A 16,559-nucleotide genomic window follows, 5' to 3' on the forward strand; every position below is an offset into this window, starting at 1 on the left:
GGGGGGGGGGGGTTGTTATGGCATAGTGGGTACAGCAACCACCTGTGTTGTCAGTTCGTGTCCCGGTGGCTCCACTTCCAATCCAGCTCCCTGCTAATGGCCTGGGAAATGCAGCAGAGGCTGGCCAAGTGCTGGAGGCCCTGCTGCCTACATGAGAACCCAGAAGAACTTCCTGGCTCCTGGCTTCGGCCTTGTCGAAAGCTGGCCATTGCAGCCACCTGGGGAGTGAACCATTAGATGGAATGAAGATCTCTCTCTCTCTCTCTTTCTCTCTCAAATAAATAAATGTTTTTTTTTTAAGTTTATAGAAAGTCTGGGGCAAGCATTGTGATACAGTGGGTTAAACCACCACTTGGGACTCTGGCTTCCCACATGGACACTGGTTCTTGTCCCAGCTGCTCCACTTCCAATCCAGCTCCCCACCAATGGCCTGGGAAAAGCAACAGAGGATGGCCCAAGTCCTTAGGCCTCTGCCACCTATGTGGGAGACCCAGAAGAAATTCTTGGTTCCTTGGCCTTAGATCGGCATAGCTCCGGCCATTGCAGCCTCCTGGGGAGTGAACCAGTGGGTGGAAGACCGACCTCTCTCTCTGTCTCTACCTCTCTGTAACTCTTTCAAATAAATAAAATAAATCTTAAAAAAATTGTTTTAGTACAAATAATAATTTTTTAATGTTTATTTATTTATTTGAAAGGTAGAGTCACAGAGAGGCAGAGGCAGAGAGAGAGGTCTTCCATCTGCTGGTTTACTACCCAATTAGCTGCATCAGCCAGAGCTGCACTGATCCGAGGCCAGGAGCCAGCAGCTTCTTCCGGGTCTCTCCCGCAGGTGCAAGGGCCCAAGGACTTCTACTGCTTTCCTAGGCCATAGCAGAGAGCTGGATCAGAAGTGGGGCAGGCGGGACTCGAACCAGCGCCCATATGGGATGCTGGCACTGCAGGTGGAACCTTTACCTGCTATGCCACAGTGCCAGTCCCAACAAATAAATTTGAGATGCATGCATATGAGTGGGTCTTATGTTCGTGGAAAATAAATAGAATAAAAAAAACTATGTATGGATTTTAAAATTTTTTGCATCAAAATAAACATCTTTTATTTTCATTTCCACCTCTCTGAAGTCCTCACATCTCAAAAGGACAGCACTTGTGCATACACAGTGAGCTTTATACTTTGAGGAGTTATACATAATCACAGTAAAACTACTTAAACGCCCAACAGAGGGCCTGGCACGCTGTGGAATTCTAGGCAGCCTCGAGGAATGACGACGCAGACAAGCAGTTAGCGCAGGTATTTCCAGAACACATTGGAAAAAGCACATGATAGAACCGCATTCATGGTCGACCGCATTTGCATAAATCTCTATACGTGGTGTTTGTAGATACACTAGTACGTGTGAGACACATAAGAAAAAGGTAGAAACAGAGCTGACAGAATCCGTGAAGACGACCAAGATGCTCACAGTGGCCACGCCCAGATGGCAGGGGCTTACATGATTCTTGCCTGTATGTGTGTACACTGATACTACTCCACACGTTACAGGTTTGTGAGAACGTACAACGCCAAGAGTAAGCTCTGATGTGAGCTACAAACTTTGGGTAACCGCAAGGCGTCAGTACAGGTTCACGGGTTACACAGCACCGCCCCTCTGATGCAGGGTGCTGAGTAGGCTGTGCGTGGCAGGGCAGCAACCACAAGGAACTTACTGTGGTCTGAGAATGTCTTCCAAAAGTAAGCCCTGGGGCCGGCGCTGTGGCACAGTAGGCTAAGCTTCAACTGCAGCGCCAGCACCCAATATGGGCACCAGTTCATGTCCTGGTTGCTCCACCTCCAATCCAGCTCTCCACTAACTGCCTGAAAAAGCAATAGAAGATGGCCCAAGTGCCTGGGTCCCTGCACCTGCATGGGAGACCTGGAAGAGGCTCCTGGCTCCTGGCTTCAGATCTGCCCCGCTCTGGCAGTTGTGACCATTTGGGAGGTGAACCAGCAGATGGAAGACCTTTCTCTCTGTCTCTCCCTCTGTCTATAACTCTACCTTTCAAATAAATAAATAAATCTTTAAATGGAAAAAAAAAAAGCAAGCGCTGGAATCTAGTCCTCAGCTCTACAAAGTGGCAAGACAGGGCCTATCGGGAGGCGTTTAGGTCCTGGGGCCGCCGTTCTCGTGGACGGATGAGAATCAGCTGCAAGAATCAGCTCCTGCGACCTCTCGCTCTGAGTCCTGTGCTGCGTTCTGACACAGCCGGAAGGCCCTCGCTAGGCGGGCCGCTCAGACTTGCACCTCTTAGCCTCCAGAACCGGAAGCCAATTAAAGTCCTACTGGTTACACATCACCCAGTCTGTGGTACTTGTTATAGCAGCACAAAACAGATGAAAACAGAGGGCCTGCACTGTGGCACAGCAGGGTAAGCCTCCCACTGCGATGCCAGTCTCCCATATTGGAGTGCTGGTTTGAGTCCTGGCTGCTACACTTCTGAGCCGGCTCCCTGCTGATGCACCTGGGAAAGTAGTGGATGATGGCTCCATTATTGATGTTCCTGCACCCATTTGGGAGACCGTGATGGAGTTTCAGGCTCTTGGCTTCAGCCTGGCCCAGCATGGGTTGTTGCAGCCATTTGAGAAGTGAACCAGCAGATGGAAGACCATTATCTCTACCTACCAACCCCACCACTCTGCCTGTCAAATAAATAAAACACTAAATCTTTAAAAAAATAATAACATAAACAGGAATTATCTAGACTTTCTGGTCGCTTTTGCTGTGAACCAAAAACTTCTCTAAAAAAACAGTCATTAGGGCCAGTGTTGTAGCATAGCAAGTAAAGCTGCCACCTGCGGTGCTGGCATCCCATATGGGCACTGGTTAGTGTCCCAGCTGCTCCACTTCCTATCCAGCTCCCTGCTAACAGCCTGGGAAAAGCAGCAAAGGATGGCCCAAGTGTCTGGGCTCCTGCCATCCACGAGGGAAACCCAAGTGAAGCTTCTGGCTTCAGCCTGGCCGGGACCACTGTGGCCATCTGGGGAGTGAACCAGTAGACAGAAGATCTCTTCCTCTCCCCCGCCCTTTCTTTCCCCCTCCCTCTATCCTCCCCCCTCTCTCCCCCCTCCCCCTCCCTCTCTCTATCCCTCTCTAAATATAACTCTGACTTTTTAAATAAATAAATGTCTTTTTTAAAAAGTAAGAATAAATAAATAAAAATATAACGGTAAAACAAAATACTGCAGTTTCTGATAGCCAGCAGTCCCCTGCCAGAAGCAGGTCAGGGAAACTCTGCTGTTTCTCTCCTGTTGGTTTTGACTTAATAGACTGTTTTCAGTGAAAGTTTAGAAAACTAGAGACTGGGTCAGATAATCAAGGCCTCCAGAAAAGCAATTTAACACTTTGTCTCAGATCAGCCTCCAATGGTGTTCTTGGGGTGTTAGACCCAGGGCTAAAAGATAAGCAGGTCTTAAGGGGCTTTGAAGACAACAGATAAGATTCTGATGAGAACCATTTCTACTACCTTAATAAGCAGAATGCTGATGCCAGTCTGAGAAAAAGACCAGGGGTGGAATGGGTTAATGATACTAAATGCTACCTTGATTTTCATCTTCTTTATAAGAAACACGTACCTTACAATTCCTACATTCTGCCACACACACACACACAATGAGAGAGAGAGAGAGAGAGAGAGAGAGAGAGAGAGAGAGATTGATTTTAAGATTTTTTAAGAGACAAAGACTTTACGGGCTGTCACTGTGGCACAGCAGGTTAACATCCTGGCCTGAAGCACCAGCATCCCATAGGGGCGCCGATTCTAGTCCTGGCTGCTCCAATTCTGATCCAGCTCTCTGCTGTGGCCTGAGAAAGCAGTACAAGAAGAACCAAGTCCTTGGGCCCCTGCACCCATATGGGAGACCCAGAAGAAGCTCCTGGCTCCTGGCTCTGGATCCATGCGGCTCCAGCCATTGCAGCCATCTGGGGAGTGAACCAGCGGATGGAAGACCTCTCTCTTTGTCTCTACTTCTCTGTAACTCTTTCAAATAAAATAAAATAAATATTTTTTTTAAAAAAAGAGACAAAGACCATAAAGGCTTCTATACCACATATTCCCGTTGTGATCAGAACTACCTGAAAGAGATACAGATTCCTTCCTGACTGCAGGAAGAATCAACCTTGACAACAACGAAGCCTTTAAGCCCAACCAAAAAGACCTGCAACATCACAAGGACTTGCAAACTCTAGTGTGTGTGTGCATCTGTCTGTGTATGTGTCTGTGTGTGTGTCTGTGTATGTGTCTGTGTGTCTGTGTGTGTCTGTGTGTGTCTATGTGTCTGTCTGTGTGTGTGTGTGCTAGAAGTAGCTTTAACAATGGGATGTTAATAAGTTTACAGTGGAAAATGGAACCCCATGTCATGGTTCCAAATTACAATTTTTCACCAAGCTATTATCAAGTCATACTATGCAGGGGCTTCAACGTGAACAAAGCTTAATTCACCAAAGGCACCATCAATAATTTCCTTGGTATGCCCAACAAAGCCCAATCACTATGCTGGAGACCCAGACCCACGGTGAGTTCACTGACGTTGACTTCACCAGGACTGGACGAACCCGGCAGAGCCCATCACTTCTCTTGGGAAACACAAAACTGAAAATGCAGTTTATTTCGGCCATGATTTTGCGGTCACAACACTTCTAATGACGCAGGCATTGTCTTTAGTAATTTGTATCACCTTTCCCTACAAACACAGAGCTCTTTCGCCTCACAAGTAGTTAAATGACATAATGCAATGGTCCTCCTGGTAAACCCCTGTTTTCTAAAGCACCCTGGCTTGACAGGATAGATTCACAGAAACAGAGAACCTCAATTACTAGGAGAAGTTCCGATTTTTCAAGTTAAGAAACACAAGTTTTGGCACTGAGAAAAACAGCAACATGGGCTCCTATGTACACGCGCTCCAGATCTCCCGGACGGAGAGAACCTACGCACTGCCAGCTGCATTTGATTTTTGGGTTTTTACAGGCTAACGTGTGAAGGGCAGATGTGATTTCACTGAAGGTCCCCTCCTAAGAACACGCCTCCTCTAAGGAGTCGCACCAGGAGTTCCTCTGGGACACAGTGAGCTTCCAGAAGGCACGGGCCTGACCCAACACGGACACTGATTTCCCAGGCAACAACCCCGGGAACAACACACAGGTTATTTTCCCAACTACCCCAGTGAGACATCATTATCCTCATTTTTTAAATTAAAAATTTCACAACCCAGAGGTAATGTGGACCCTGCCCACGTCATGGAGCCGGAGGCAGGAGGGTAACCAAGGCCATGAGATGGAAACGTTCCTAACAGGCACACAGCCGGCCAGAGCCACGGACTGCAGGCTGCACCGGAACCCCTCTCAAGTGGGGCCCAGGGGAGCTCACCTCAGACCTCGACTCCTCCGCGCGGAGGCGGCTCACGCCCTGGCCCGTCCTCCAGGACAGCTGGGAGAACGTGCAGTCCACAGAATGAGAAACCTCTCAAAAACTCAAAGCTCCGCAGAAGTGTGCATGTGCTAAATACACCCAACTCCGGCTACTCCAGACACGGAAACTGCGCTCCACAGCACGGGGAAGACGCTACGGGGCGTGTGCAGCCGCCTCGTGGGGTCTTTTCCGGGGAGAATCCGGGCATCCAGGTCTCGGCTGCAGAGAGAAGCAGCACGGACAAGGCTGTGGAAACACGGCCCTGCCGCTCACTGTGGGGGCAGTGAGGCAGTCTGAGAACACAGAGCGCCCTGCATGCGAGTCCGCGTCCAGGGAAACACTTTCTTCAGTAAAAAGACCCCGACTACAAAGAACATATGGAAACACTGGCTTGATTTCAAAATTCAAACCCTGAGGGAGCAAGATAATGATTTCTTTAAAATATACAGAACTCTGATACGCAAAGAACAAGAATCTGTTCTTACCTCCCACATGTATACATTATTCTTAACCTGAGATCTTTTTTTCTTATCACCAACAAATGGCCCAAACTTTTTGCCTTTTAAAATTGGTTTAGTGGCCCAGACACCTAGAAAATAAAACCAACATTTTAGTGTGTTGTGCTTACTTGAAAGGTTGAAAGCATTAAAATCAGCTCAGTTTCACAAAATAGTTGACGAGGCCAGACAAGATGATGTTAAATCAACCGAGATCAGGCTACATCAAAGCAAGTTCTTAATGGGAACTTTTATTTTTCTTCTTCATACTTTTCTGTATTTTCCAGATTGTCTATAAAGAACCTGTACCATTCTGTGACTGGGGAAGAATGTTTTATTTTTGCTTTTAAGTTTACATGTAAAACCACCTACACTGTGCAATCACAAATATTTGAAGAACACATAGTTGAAGAGGAAAAAAAATCAGAATGAAGTGGAACTACAAACAATCTTTAAGCTCTTCCTTCCACTTTTCTGGAGATTTCAAATTGCCTCCAGTGAACATGAGTTATTTTTATAGAGAATTAGGACTACAGTTTTGTGAATAAACATTTCTGAATTTCACTGGCTCCAAGTAGAAAGCCCTTCTCGCTGTAGCTAAGCTTCCTGACAACCTCCAGAGGCTGAAACTACCAAAGGATAAGCCCATCCATGGCGTTCTTAGGACTGCTTCTACTTCTCGTGCACTGACCACAAAGCAAGCCGGCAAGATGACGAAGCCACCAGGAACGGGTCAGGCACCAGCCCTGGAGTCAAGGGAACTGGCACACACGGTCAGTTTGGACAGTGTCCCTCTCCTGGCCTCCAGTTCCTCATGAATAGACTGGGAGTGGAGGCTGGGCCAGTCTTGTGTAGCTTTCTGGAAGCCTGCTATGAATTGCATTTGATTATAGCACTAACAAATCAATTTAGGGGAGCTAGGAAATCAATGACTTTCTTTCATTTGAATGATATAAACAAACAGATTAAGCCAAAGAGAATTAGGAAAAGCAATTACTAAAAATTTATCCACATAGATATATATATATAAACTGGACTATCAGAAAAACATCTGAAAAAAGAAACAGAATATAAACATAAGATAGTCCGAGCCTGTACGTGGACCACATTTTTATAATTTATAGCCTCAGCCTTCTGTTGAAAGATGAGGCCACAAAAAACAAGACCAGGCACACACAAGCTTGGCTTGCATTCCGCGAAAACCCAGCCCAAAGCACCTGGAGACTCTCAGGTTGTGTCACTCATTCAAGCAACTACTAATGGACCACAAGGACTCTGTACTGCAGGTCTAAAGAAGAACGAAGGCACTCCCAGCCAACGACAGGCACAGATGTGAGAACAAGTACAAAACAAGGAAATAACCGGATTAACATGATCAGAGCAGGCCGGTGGGGGAAGGCACCCTCTGGTGAGTGCTGAAGGTGGGTGTGTGTGTGTGCACACGTGCAAGCGTGCACACCTGGTTTTACTTTTACAATCAACAGCACAGTCTTCCGGTCAAGGGTCCATCTGCTGCCTCGCAGGCCCCCCAGGGAGCCTCAGGGCCACCTGCTCTTTACTGCCCGCAGTGCTCACCGATCCGGCTCTTGTCCACAGCAGACGGGCAGAGCCTCACTTCCTCGGGAAGTCCTCGCAGCACGTGTTCGGGCACCTCGGCCAGGGACTCTGCGGCTGCCACAGGCTCGGCAGTGTTCTGCAAGGCAGGAAACAGGCGATCAGAGCAGAAGGAAGAAAGCCCAAGTCGTGTTTTGTTTTTTTTCTGGTCTGATAAGCAAACATGCAAAACATGTAACTGAAACCGGAAGCTGGCAGATCAGACCCAAAAGGTGACGGCAAGCACGCGCGAGGCATTCTGACGCTAGTTTATGAGACTCCAAAGGAAACGGCTGCTACCTCGGAGCCCGTCTGTGTTTATCTGTTTGTCCTAGCCACCTGCGGCCACTTGCAAACGATGCACACCCCAGCACCACACTGCTTCCAGCCCTAAAAGATCTGGCAGCCAAGGACAGCTCAAGCCTGCTTTTAAAATCAAAGGCTGCGTTCCCTGCTTCAAAATGCTCAAAAATGGAAATCAACATTGTGCACTCAAATGAAAATGTCCAGCACATACTGCAGAGGCCACGCTGCCTATCTGACCCTGCCCAGCCCAAACACCCATCCACCAACCACTCCCAGCTTGACTGGGACTGAAGCATTCCATCCAAACACACACCACATCTTACGGTGGTAGAGGTGCGACCTCCCCAGAAAACAGAAATTCAGCAGTGCACGGTCACAACGATGGCACAAAGCAGCTCAGACAGGAAGAACATCACACGATCCCTGATCGAGACGTAGGCTGGAACTCATCATAATCTCAACACGCAGGATTACTATTAGATAAGGACGCAGGATGGAAAAGGCGACGGCCAATCAGAGGCAACTCTCAAGTCAAAGGAGAACCGAGTGTCTGCTACCTGGTCCCACGTCTCTGGGGACGATGCTGGAACCGCCCCAGCCGACGCGTCGGTTACAGCACCTCTGAGAATGCCGGCCTGTGTTCAGTTCACTGCAAACGGACACAATTCCCAAGGACTTTCAAAGGAACCAATGTAAGCAAAAAGCAAACTTTAAGCTAAAGATTAATTTTTTGCACAATGAAGCTCTTGTGGTTTTTAAGAATGTCATGTGCCAAGACAGGAATACCATCCAAATTTGTGTACTCCCAGCATTTCAATTTTTTTTTAAATATCAATAGGCTGCTTCAAGAGAAAGGAACACCACAGTGGTTGCCAAGGTCTCATCTCTGGCCCGCTTCCAGACAACATCCCTCAGACACCTGCCGAAACAGGAGGATAAATTCGCTCCAGAAAACAGCTTTAGGAAGCTCTGAATTAGCTACAGTGCAAATAAATTTAACACAGATATTTCTACTTCTAAATATAACCCATTCTAGAAAATTTTAACCTGCAAGCTGGATTTTTAGAAATATAAATTTTTTCTAAATTTGGTACATGATGATTATTTTGTAGCACTCACCCATTAGGCAACAGTCAGGAGTACCAGCAGAGCCAGGAGTCCTGTCAGCGCCATCAGGGTTACACTTTCTGGGTTGTGACCCAGGGCCAAAGCTCGGCACCACTTACCACCGCAGGAGCAGCCCGCTGGGAGAACAGCGTCTGCTGACCTACACTGGCACTTCCGGGCAGCGGCACACCGACGGCTGCTCAGCACGAGCGCTGTGCTGCCCACCTTACCTGCTTGGTCAAGTTACCCCAAGCAGCCCGAGAGGAAGGGAGTCAGGGATTCCCCTCTAAACCTCGCCACACATACACAGACACAGGAGGAAACCAAGCCTTGGGGAAGGGGCCCAAGTGGTTCACAGCCTGCATCTGAATCTCTGTCTGACTTGGGGTCCCCACCTGGCATCACAGGAGCACCACCTGAGAACAGCCTCCGCCTAAAACCTACAGACCCACGGCCAGGTCAGCCACTCCCACAGGAAATGTCTCACTCGAGACCACTGTGTTAGAACCTCTCGAACAGGGGCTGGCACTGTGATGCAGCGGGTTAACGCCCTGGCCTGGAGCGCCGGCATCTCATATGGGCGCCAGTTCTAGTCCCAGATGCTCCACTTCCAGTCTGGCTCTCTGCTTTGGCCTGGGAAAGCAGTACAGGTTGGCCCAGGTCCTTGGGCCCCTGCACCCATGTGGGAGACCCAGAAGAAGCTCCTGGCTCCTGGCTTCGGATTGGCACAACTTCAGCTGTTGCGGCCAATTGGGGAGTGAACCAGCGGATGGAAGACCTCTCTCTCTCTCTGCCTCTCCTCTTCTGCATAACTCGACTTTCAAATAAATAAATAAATCTTAAAAAAAAAAACTCTAGGACACCTGTGAGTATCAAGAACCACAGCACAGCAGCCAGGTGCAAAGGAACTCGGACGATCCCACTGCCCGTGGTCACCCGGACGATCCCACTGCCAGTGGTCACCCGGACGATCCCACTGCCCGTGGTCACCCGGACGGTCCCACTGCCCGTGGTCACCCGGACAGTCCCAGCATGACTGTGGATGGGAGCCCCTCACCGGGAGAGGACACTTTGTTAGTGATCTCAGAATCCTCACTCCGGTGGGACTGAGCTCACACAGGAAGCCCTCACTCACAGCACCCCACTCCAGTCTCGGGCCAGCCCAGCCCTCCCTTCCACCTCCAGTGAGTGCAGTTTCTGCAGCAGCGGCTCTGGCTGCAAACAGCAGGGACACTCTTAGAAAGTCAGTGATTGATACTGACGCCATAAACAAGAGTGTCAATTTGTTAAGTCAACAACAGGAGTCACTGCGCACTCACCCCTCATGTAGGATCTCTGTCCTTAATGTGTTGTACAATGTGAATTAATGCTATAACTAGTACTCAAACAGTATTTTACACTCTGTGTTTCGGTGTGGATGCAAACTGTTGAAATGTTTACTTAATTTATACTGAATTGATCTTCTGTATATAAAGATAATTGAAAATGAATCTTGATGCAAATGGAATGGGAGAGGGAGTGGGAGATGGGAGGGTTGCGGGTGAGGGAAGATATGGGGGGGAAGCCATTATAATCCATAAACTGTACTTTGGAAATTTATATTTATTAAATAAAAATTTTTTAAAAAGTCAGTGACTGAAGAACTGGAAGGCACAGACTTGTGGCATGGCCTGCACTCTCCCCTTCCTGTTTTCCCTTCATGGTTCTTATCACGGCCATTAATAACTGTGTAATTATGTGCTGAGTGTGTGTCTCCCCTGTTAGACCGGAGAGAAGACAGATGGTGTCTGTCCAGTCCAGTGTTGCGTTCCCAGCGCTGGGCAGTGGACCTCAAATGTCTGTTGCCACTTAAATTCTTGACTGAGTGTGTGATTCTTGGACGCTAACTGAAACCTTTCTTTGGAAAAAGGAGAGAAAGAAAAGAGCAGGGTCACCTCTCAGAAGCACTTTCTCCACATGCGCCCGGGCACTGAGGCAGGGACTGGGGTGAACACAGGCGTCCCTCGGCATCCAGGGGCACAGGTTCCAGGACCCCTGCAGACCCCAGACTCCGAGGAGCTCCGATCTCTCACAGGACACAGCCCACACTTTAAGTCACCTCTACAGTACTGACAACACCTAATCAATGCAAATGCTACGTTGTTTAGGAAACAACCGTGTTGGGAACCAAGATAAAATGCAGGCAGAGCCCACATGTAACCACTAAGCCAGCAGGGTCTCCACTCCCAGTCCGCAAGCGGAGGTCCCTTTCAGGAATGCAAAGTCAGAGCTACTGTGAAAACAACACTAAGACGTCACCGGCCTTTTCCCCTTGGCTTCCTGAGGGCTCTGCTCTGTGATGATGTCATCATCCTGCCAGCTACTGAAATACATCGCCATTTAATTTTCTGATTCTGCAGTTTCTGAGTTGTGAGTAAGGCCTGTAGTCTGACACTGCTGCAATCGATGTGCGAGACCCAGGTGAGACGCTATCGCTGGGGAAGGCAGAGCGACGAGGACACAGGACTGCGATTTTTCCAACTTCCTGTGAAGCTATAATTATTCAGAATAAAAACTTTTAAAATGTTTCTAGATTTCTAACATGGCAAACAGCCCCAGGTTAACAAGCATCAACACAAAGCCAAGAGCCGCTAGGCCACGCGAGACGGCCCCACACCTTCCAGCACCTCTCAGCTCAGGGCGAGGAGCAGAGGCCGAGACTCAGAGCCCAAACCAACAAGAGTGCGGTGCTGAGACCGCAGGGCACAGCCACGTCCCACCTGCCCCTCTTCCTGTGCCCCAAACACATGCACAGGGTCTTTTTCATTGGAAGGGTTTCACTGCTAACTTCTGAAAAAGAGTAAGCAAAACACACCGGAATAAACTGGGCTAAGTTGGCAGTGGCTTCCGAGTACGGTATCCAAGGCAACCGCTTACCAGCAGGCCTCTGAGCTTCTGGTGGGGAGGAAAAGAAAAGCCAGAGAGAGACCCTCTTCTCTGCTTTTAAAGCCCAGGGTGCTGGGTCAACTCTGGCACGGTGGGTTGAGTTGCCACCTGCAACGCCGGCATCCCATATGAGCACCGTTTCAAGTCCTGGCTGCTCCGTTTCACACCCAGCTCCCTGCTCATGGCCTTGGAAAGAAGAAGGTGACCTAAGTATTTGGGTTCCTGCCGCTCCTGTGGGAGACCCGCATGGAGATCTGCTCTCCTGGCTTAGGCCTGCCCAGTCCTGTCTGTTACAGACATTGGGAGAGAAAATTAGCAGATGGAATCTCAGAATCTCTCTCTTTCCATTGCAAATAAATAAACCCCAGGGGGCTGAGGTCCCAGGACAGCAGAATCTGACAGGGGCCAACCAGCATTGTCATCCCGGGCCCGGCCCTATGATACCGGACCTGCCCAGCAGCAGTGCCCACTGTGCTATGCCTACGCCGGGGCTCAGCCACAACACTGGTGGCAGCCTGCACCTGTGAGCCCTTGCTGGAAGGCTGGTTAATCACCTCTCACTGTGAGCAAACACAAATGCCAGCTGCCGAGGGGCCTGGGGTACACAGAGAGCAATGGCTGGGGGGCAGCCCAAGCTCAACTGGGAACAAAGTCCCTGCGTGAGATGCCTCATTGCAGAGCAGAGAATGAGGGAAGGGCCAAGAACTGAGTGCTCTGTGGGGCCAGCGCTGTGGCGTAGGGGGGAAAGCCACCGCCTGCAGTGCTGGTGTCCTATATGGGTGCAGGTTCAAGTCCCGCCTGCTCCACTTCCGATCCAGCTCTCTGCTATGGCCTGGGAAAGCAGTAGAAGATGGCCCAAGTCCTTGGGCCCCTGTATCCATGTGGATGACCTGGAAGAAGCCCCTGGCTCCTGGCTTTGGATCAGCACGGCTCCAGCCATTGCAGCCAGTTGGAAGGTGAACCAGCGAATGGAAGACCTCTCTCTCTGCCTCTCCTTCTCTCTCTGTGTAACTGATTTTCAAATAAAAAAATAAAAATTAAAAAAAATAACTGAGTGCTCAGGCCACCATATCCAAGAGGGAATCGCAAAGAAAGCAGCAGCAAAGGGGCCCTGGAAGTCATCAGAGAGGCAGCGTCCACAGAGGAGGGGGTGACAGAGTCAAAGGCGGCAGCGAGCCTTGGACGGACCCCTCTCCCCAGCTCCCACAGCCATGCCATCCTGCGCAGGGGGCGAGGCATGTGCTAGGCCCGCACGGTTCTCAGACAGCAGCAACAAAGACGAAAGGCAGGCTCTAGCCAGCTGCGGCCACAGACGGGCATGGGAGCCTGTGGGTGTCCCCACGGGGTGAACAATATAACCTGCGAGATAAGGAGGGCACGTGTTCTGAACAAGATGACAGGCGGCAGCAGCTCAGGAAGTGCCACCCAGACCTGGACTTGAGAGGACTCAGCAGTGCCGGCACGCGCAGGAGCGCGGGGCCGCTGCAGCTGGCTCCACAGAGCGGCTGGCACTGGACCCTGCAGGACCTGGAGGCCAGAGCAAAGAGCTTACTGTACTGGAGAGCACCGGGCCAGCAACCAAGGGAGGGCCTGGCAGCGGGCGACAGCGTGGGATGAGATCTTCCCTGGCTCTGGTCGACTCTACATTCAACCCTACCCCCCCGCCCCGTGCCCCTTGAGGAAGCACTGTACAAAGGCATCTAGCCCAAAACACTTTTAAAATAAAACTTTTTTTTCTTTATTTATTTGACAGGTAGAGTTAGACAGTGAGAGAGAGAGAGACAGAGAGAAAGATCTTCCTTCTGTTGGTTCACCCCCTGAAATGGCCCCCACGGCCAGAGCTATGCCGATCCGAAGCCAGGAGCCAGGTGCTTCCTCCTGGTCTCCCACACAGGTGCAGGCGCCCAAGCACTTGGGCCATCCTCCACTGCCTTCCTGAGCCACAGCAGAGAGCTGGACTGGAAGAGGAGCAGCCGGGACCAGAACCCAGCGCCCATATGGGATGCCAGCACCGCAGGCAGAGGATTAGCCAAGTCAGCCACAGCGCTGGCCCCAACCCAAAACACTTTTTAAAACCTAATCCTCTGCCTGCGGCACCGGCACACCGGGTTCTAGTCCTGGTCGGGGCGCCGGATTCTGTCCCGGTTGCCCCTCTTCCAGGCCAGCTCTCTGCTGTGGCCTGGTAAGGCAGTGGAGGATGGCCCAAGTGCTTGGGCGCCTGCACCCGCGTGGGAGACTGGGAGGAGGCATCTGGCCTCTGGCTTCGGATCGTTGCAGCTCCGGCTGTAGTGGCCATTTTGGGGGTGAACCAACAGAAGGAAGACCTTTCTCTCTGTCTCTCTCTCTCTCACTGTCTAACTCTGCCTGTCAAAAAAAAAAAAAAAAAAAAAACTTTAAATAAAAGTCCAGTGGTTACCTTTCTGGTCAGAGTTTTTAGGGGTTGAAAAGAAACAAAGAACACGATGCTGGCTCCTCCTCTTGTGCAGAAGATTCCGACAGAGGGCAGGAATGGGCCAGGGCAGGGTGAGCTGCCTGCCAGTGGGGCCGACAATGGCGACACTGAGCTGGAACTTCCCAAACTCTTTTCACCCAAGGCCACAAAGTATCACAAAGTGACAGCCTTGTAAGGCAGATGGGGTAGTCTGGCCTACCAATGCTTAAAAAAAATTATTGAAAAAAAAATCACAGAAAAACACCCATTTTACGCTGACAGTTCCCCGGCCCCTGCGGTCCCCTAAGTGCCTGGCTCACCTGGGACCCCCACCCCCTTGTGAGACCAGATCTTCTTTCCCTCGGGAGCTTCCACCTGGTGACCCCCCACACACAGCTCATCCACGCAGACCCCAACCAGGCCCCACTCGGCGGGCTCAGAGGGCTCAGCAGGGAGAGACAGCCGCGGAGGCGTGCGGCGCGAGCGAGGCTGCTCTCGGTCCAAACCAGGGACGTTCAGGTCTGAGCCCGAGCAGCGCAGAGATGAGAAGGTGGCTTATCGGGCGGAGTCAGGAGCAGGTTGTAGGATGAAAACAGTGAATGACAAGAGAACGACCACAACCACAACTCAGTGTTTCCTGGACGTTGGGCTCCAGCCTGCCTGCCTCATGTTTAGTCGCTCACTGACCCCTGGCTGCAACCACTGAGGGTGGGCACCAGCTGCGCCACCTAACAGGAGAGAGAGCTGACACCGAGGAGCCGACTGGGCCGGTGTCATAGCAGCTAAAGGTGCCGCCTGCAGCGCCGATATCCCACATGGGCGCCAGTGAGTGTCCTGGCTGCTCCACTTCCCATCCAGCTAATGGCCTGAGAAAGAAACAGAAGATGGCCCAAGTCCTTGGGTCCCTGCACACAAGGGAAGACCTGGATGCTCCTGGCTTCGGTTTGGCCCAGCCTTTGTGGTCATCTGGGGATTGAATCATCAGACTGAAGATCTCTGTCTCTCCCTCTCTCAGTGTAACTCATTCAAATAAATAAATAAATCTTAAAAAAAGAAAAAGTCAATGACTGGGGCTAGGCACTGTGGCACACTGGGTTAAACAGCCACTTGCAACGCCCACATCCCACATCAGAGCACTGGTTCAAGTCCTGGCTACTCTGCTTCTGATCCAGCTCCCTGCTCACGTGCCTGGAAAAGCAGCAGAAAATGTCCACGTATTTGGGTCCCTGCCACCCACGTGGGAGACCCACGTGGAGTTCCTGGAGCCTGGCCTAGTCCTGGCTGTTGCAGCCATTTTGGGAGTGAACCAGCAGACTTCTTTCTCCCTACCTCTCTCTCTCTATAACTCCACCTTTTAGACAAACAAACAAATGCAGTGAAGTCAGTGACTTGCCCACAGTCACACAGCTGGAGAGGCCCGGTCAAAGCTGGATGTGAAGCCTGAGAGTAGGGAAAGCAAGGGCTGGAGGCCTGTGACCTCTGCAACACAAGGCCTACCGGCAGGCCCACCCGCAGGTGCTACCCGCAGGCCCACCCGCAGCCAGGGGCGCCTTCCAGCTACCTGAGGAATGCTACTTGACTTGTGGATTTTTTTCTCAGACCTCAGAAATAACATATTTTCATTCTGAAACACAATACCCAGATTTTATCAAAACTGCTGGTTTGTCTAACAGAATACATGAGTCAAACTTAGACTGACAAGCTATCTTTATCCACAATGTTAATTTCCTAACTATACACTTATTTATTGAGGTTTAAGTTATAACAGCTAGAATCACCTTACTTGGAATCCTTTAAAAAAAGTCTAAAAAATCAAATTTGTACTCGCAATGATCCATTTAAAATGCATTCTAAATCAGCAACATGCCAAAACACAAGTGTTTTAAAACATACATATTTTTAGGCCTAGGAAAAAGGTGTGGAGATAGAAAATGGGAACGAAAGCCACGTTTCCAGGGGGGGCGATGGTCGGACAGCCTCCCACAGACACCTCTGCAGGAGGAGCGACCGACAGCACGCAGCCCCATGGGAGCCCCAAAGGCACGGTGCCTACACATCAGGGCACGCACCAGATGATTCCACTCCATGAAAACTCTACACCAGGAAAACCAACCTCCAGGGGCAGACAGGCCACCAGCAACGAGGACTAAGGCAGAGTGGCAAAAAAGGGTTTCCGGGAATGACAGAAATGTCCATTTAGCAATGGTAGTAATTACACAAGTGTAGACATTCGTCAAACTCAAACTGTACTCCTAAAATGC

General features: G+C 50.3%; 1 protein-coding gene across 7 annotated transcripts in view; it reads right to left on the minus strand.

Moving 5' to 3' along the window:
- Positions 1-16,559, minus strand: part of PRDM2 (PR/SET domain 2) — a 126,592-nt gene that overhangs the window by 82,765 nt on the left and 27,268 nt on the right. For 6 of the 7 annotated variants that reach the window (XR_016210233.1, XM_070077044.2, XM_089299265.1 and 3 more), the window contains 2 exons: positions 7,512-7,629; positions 5,925-6,028 (listed from right to left, as the gene is read on the minus strand). Coding sequence is in view for 5 of the 7 variants with exons in the window: in XM_089299265.1 (XP_089155391.1) it covers positions 5,925-6,028; positions 7,512-7,629 (222 nt within the window). In the remaining 2 variants the exon portion in view is untranslated. The remainder of the gene's footprint in view (positions 1-5,924; positions 6,029-7,511; positions 7,630-16,559) is intronic. The other variant, XM_089299267.1, reaches the window with a different exon arrangement.

The sequence above is a fragment of the Oryctolagus cuniculus genome, chromosome 7, assembly GCF_051225735.1.
Source record: "Oryctolagus cuniculus isolate XC-2025 breed Fujian yellow rabbit chromosome 7, ASM5122573v1, whole genome shotgun sequence".
NCBI classification, from domain to species: Eukaryota; Metazoa; Chordata; class Mammalia; order Lagomorpha; family Leporidae; genus Oryctolagus; species Oryctolagus cuniculus.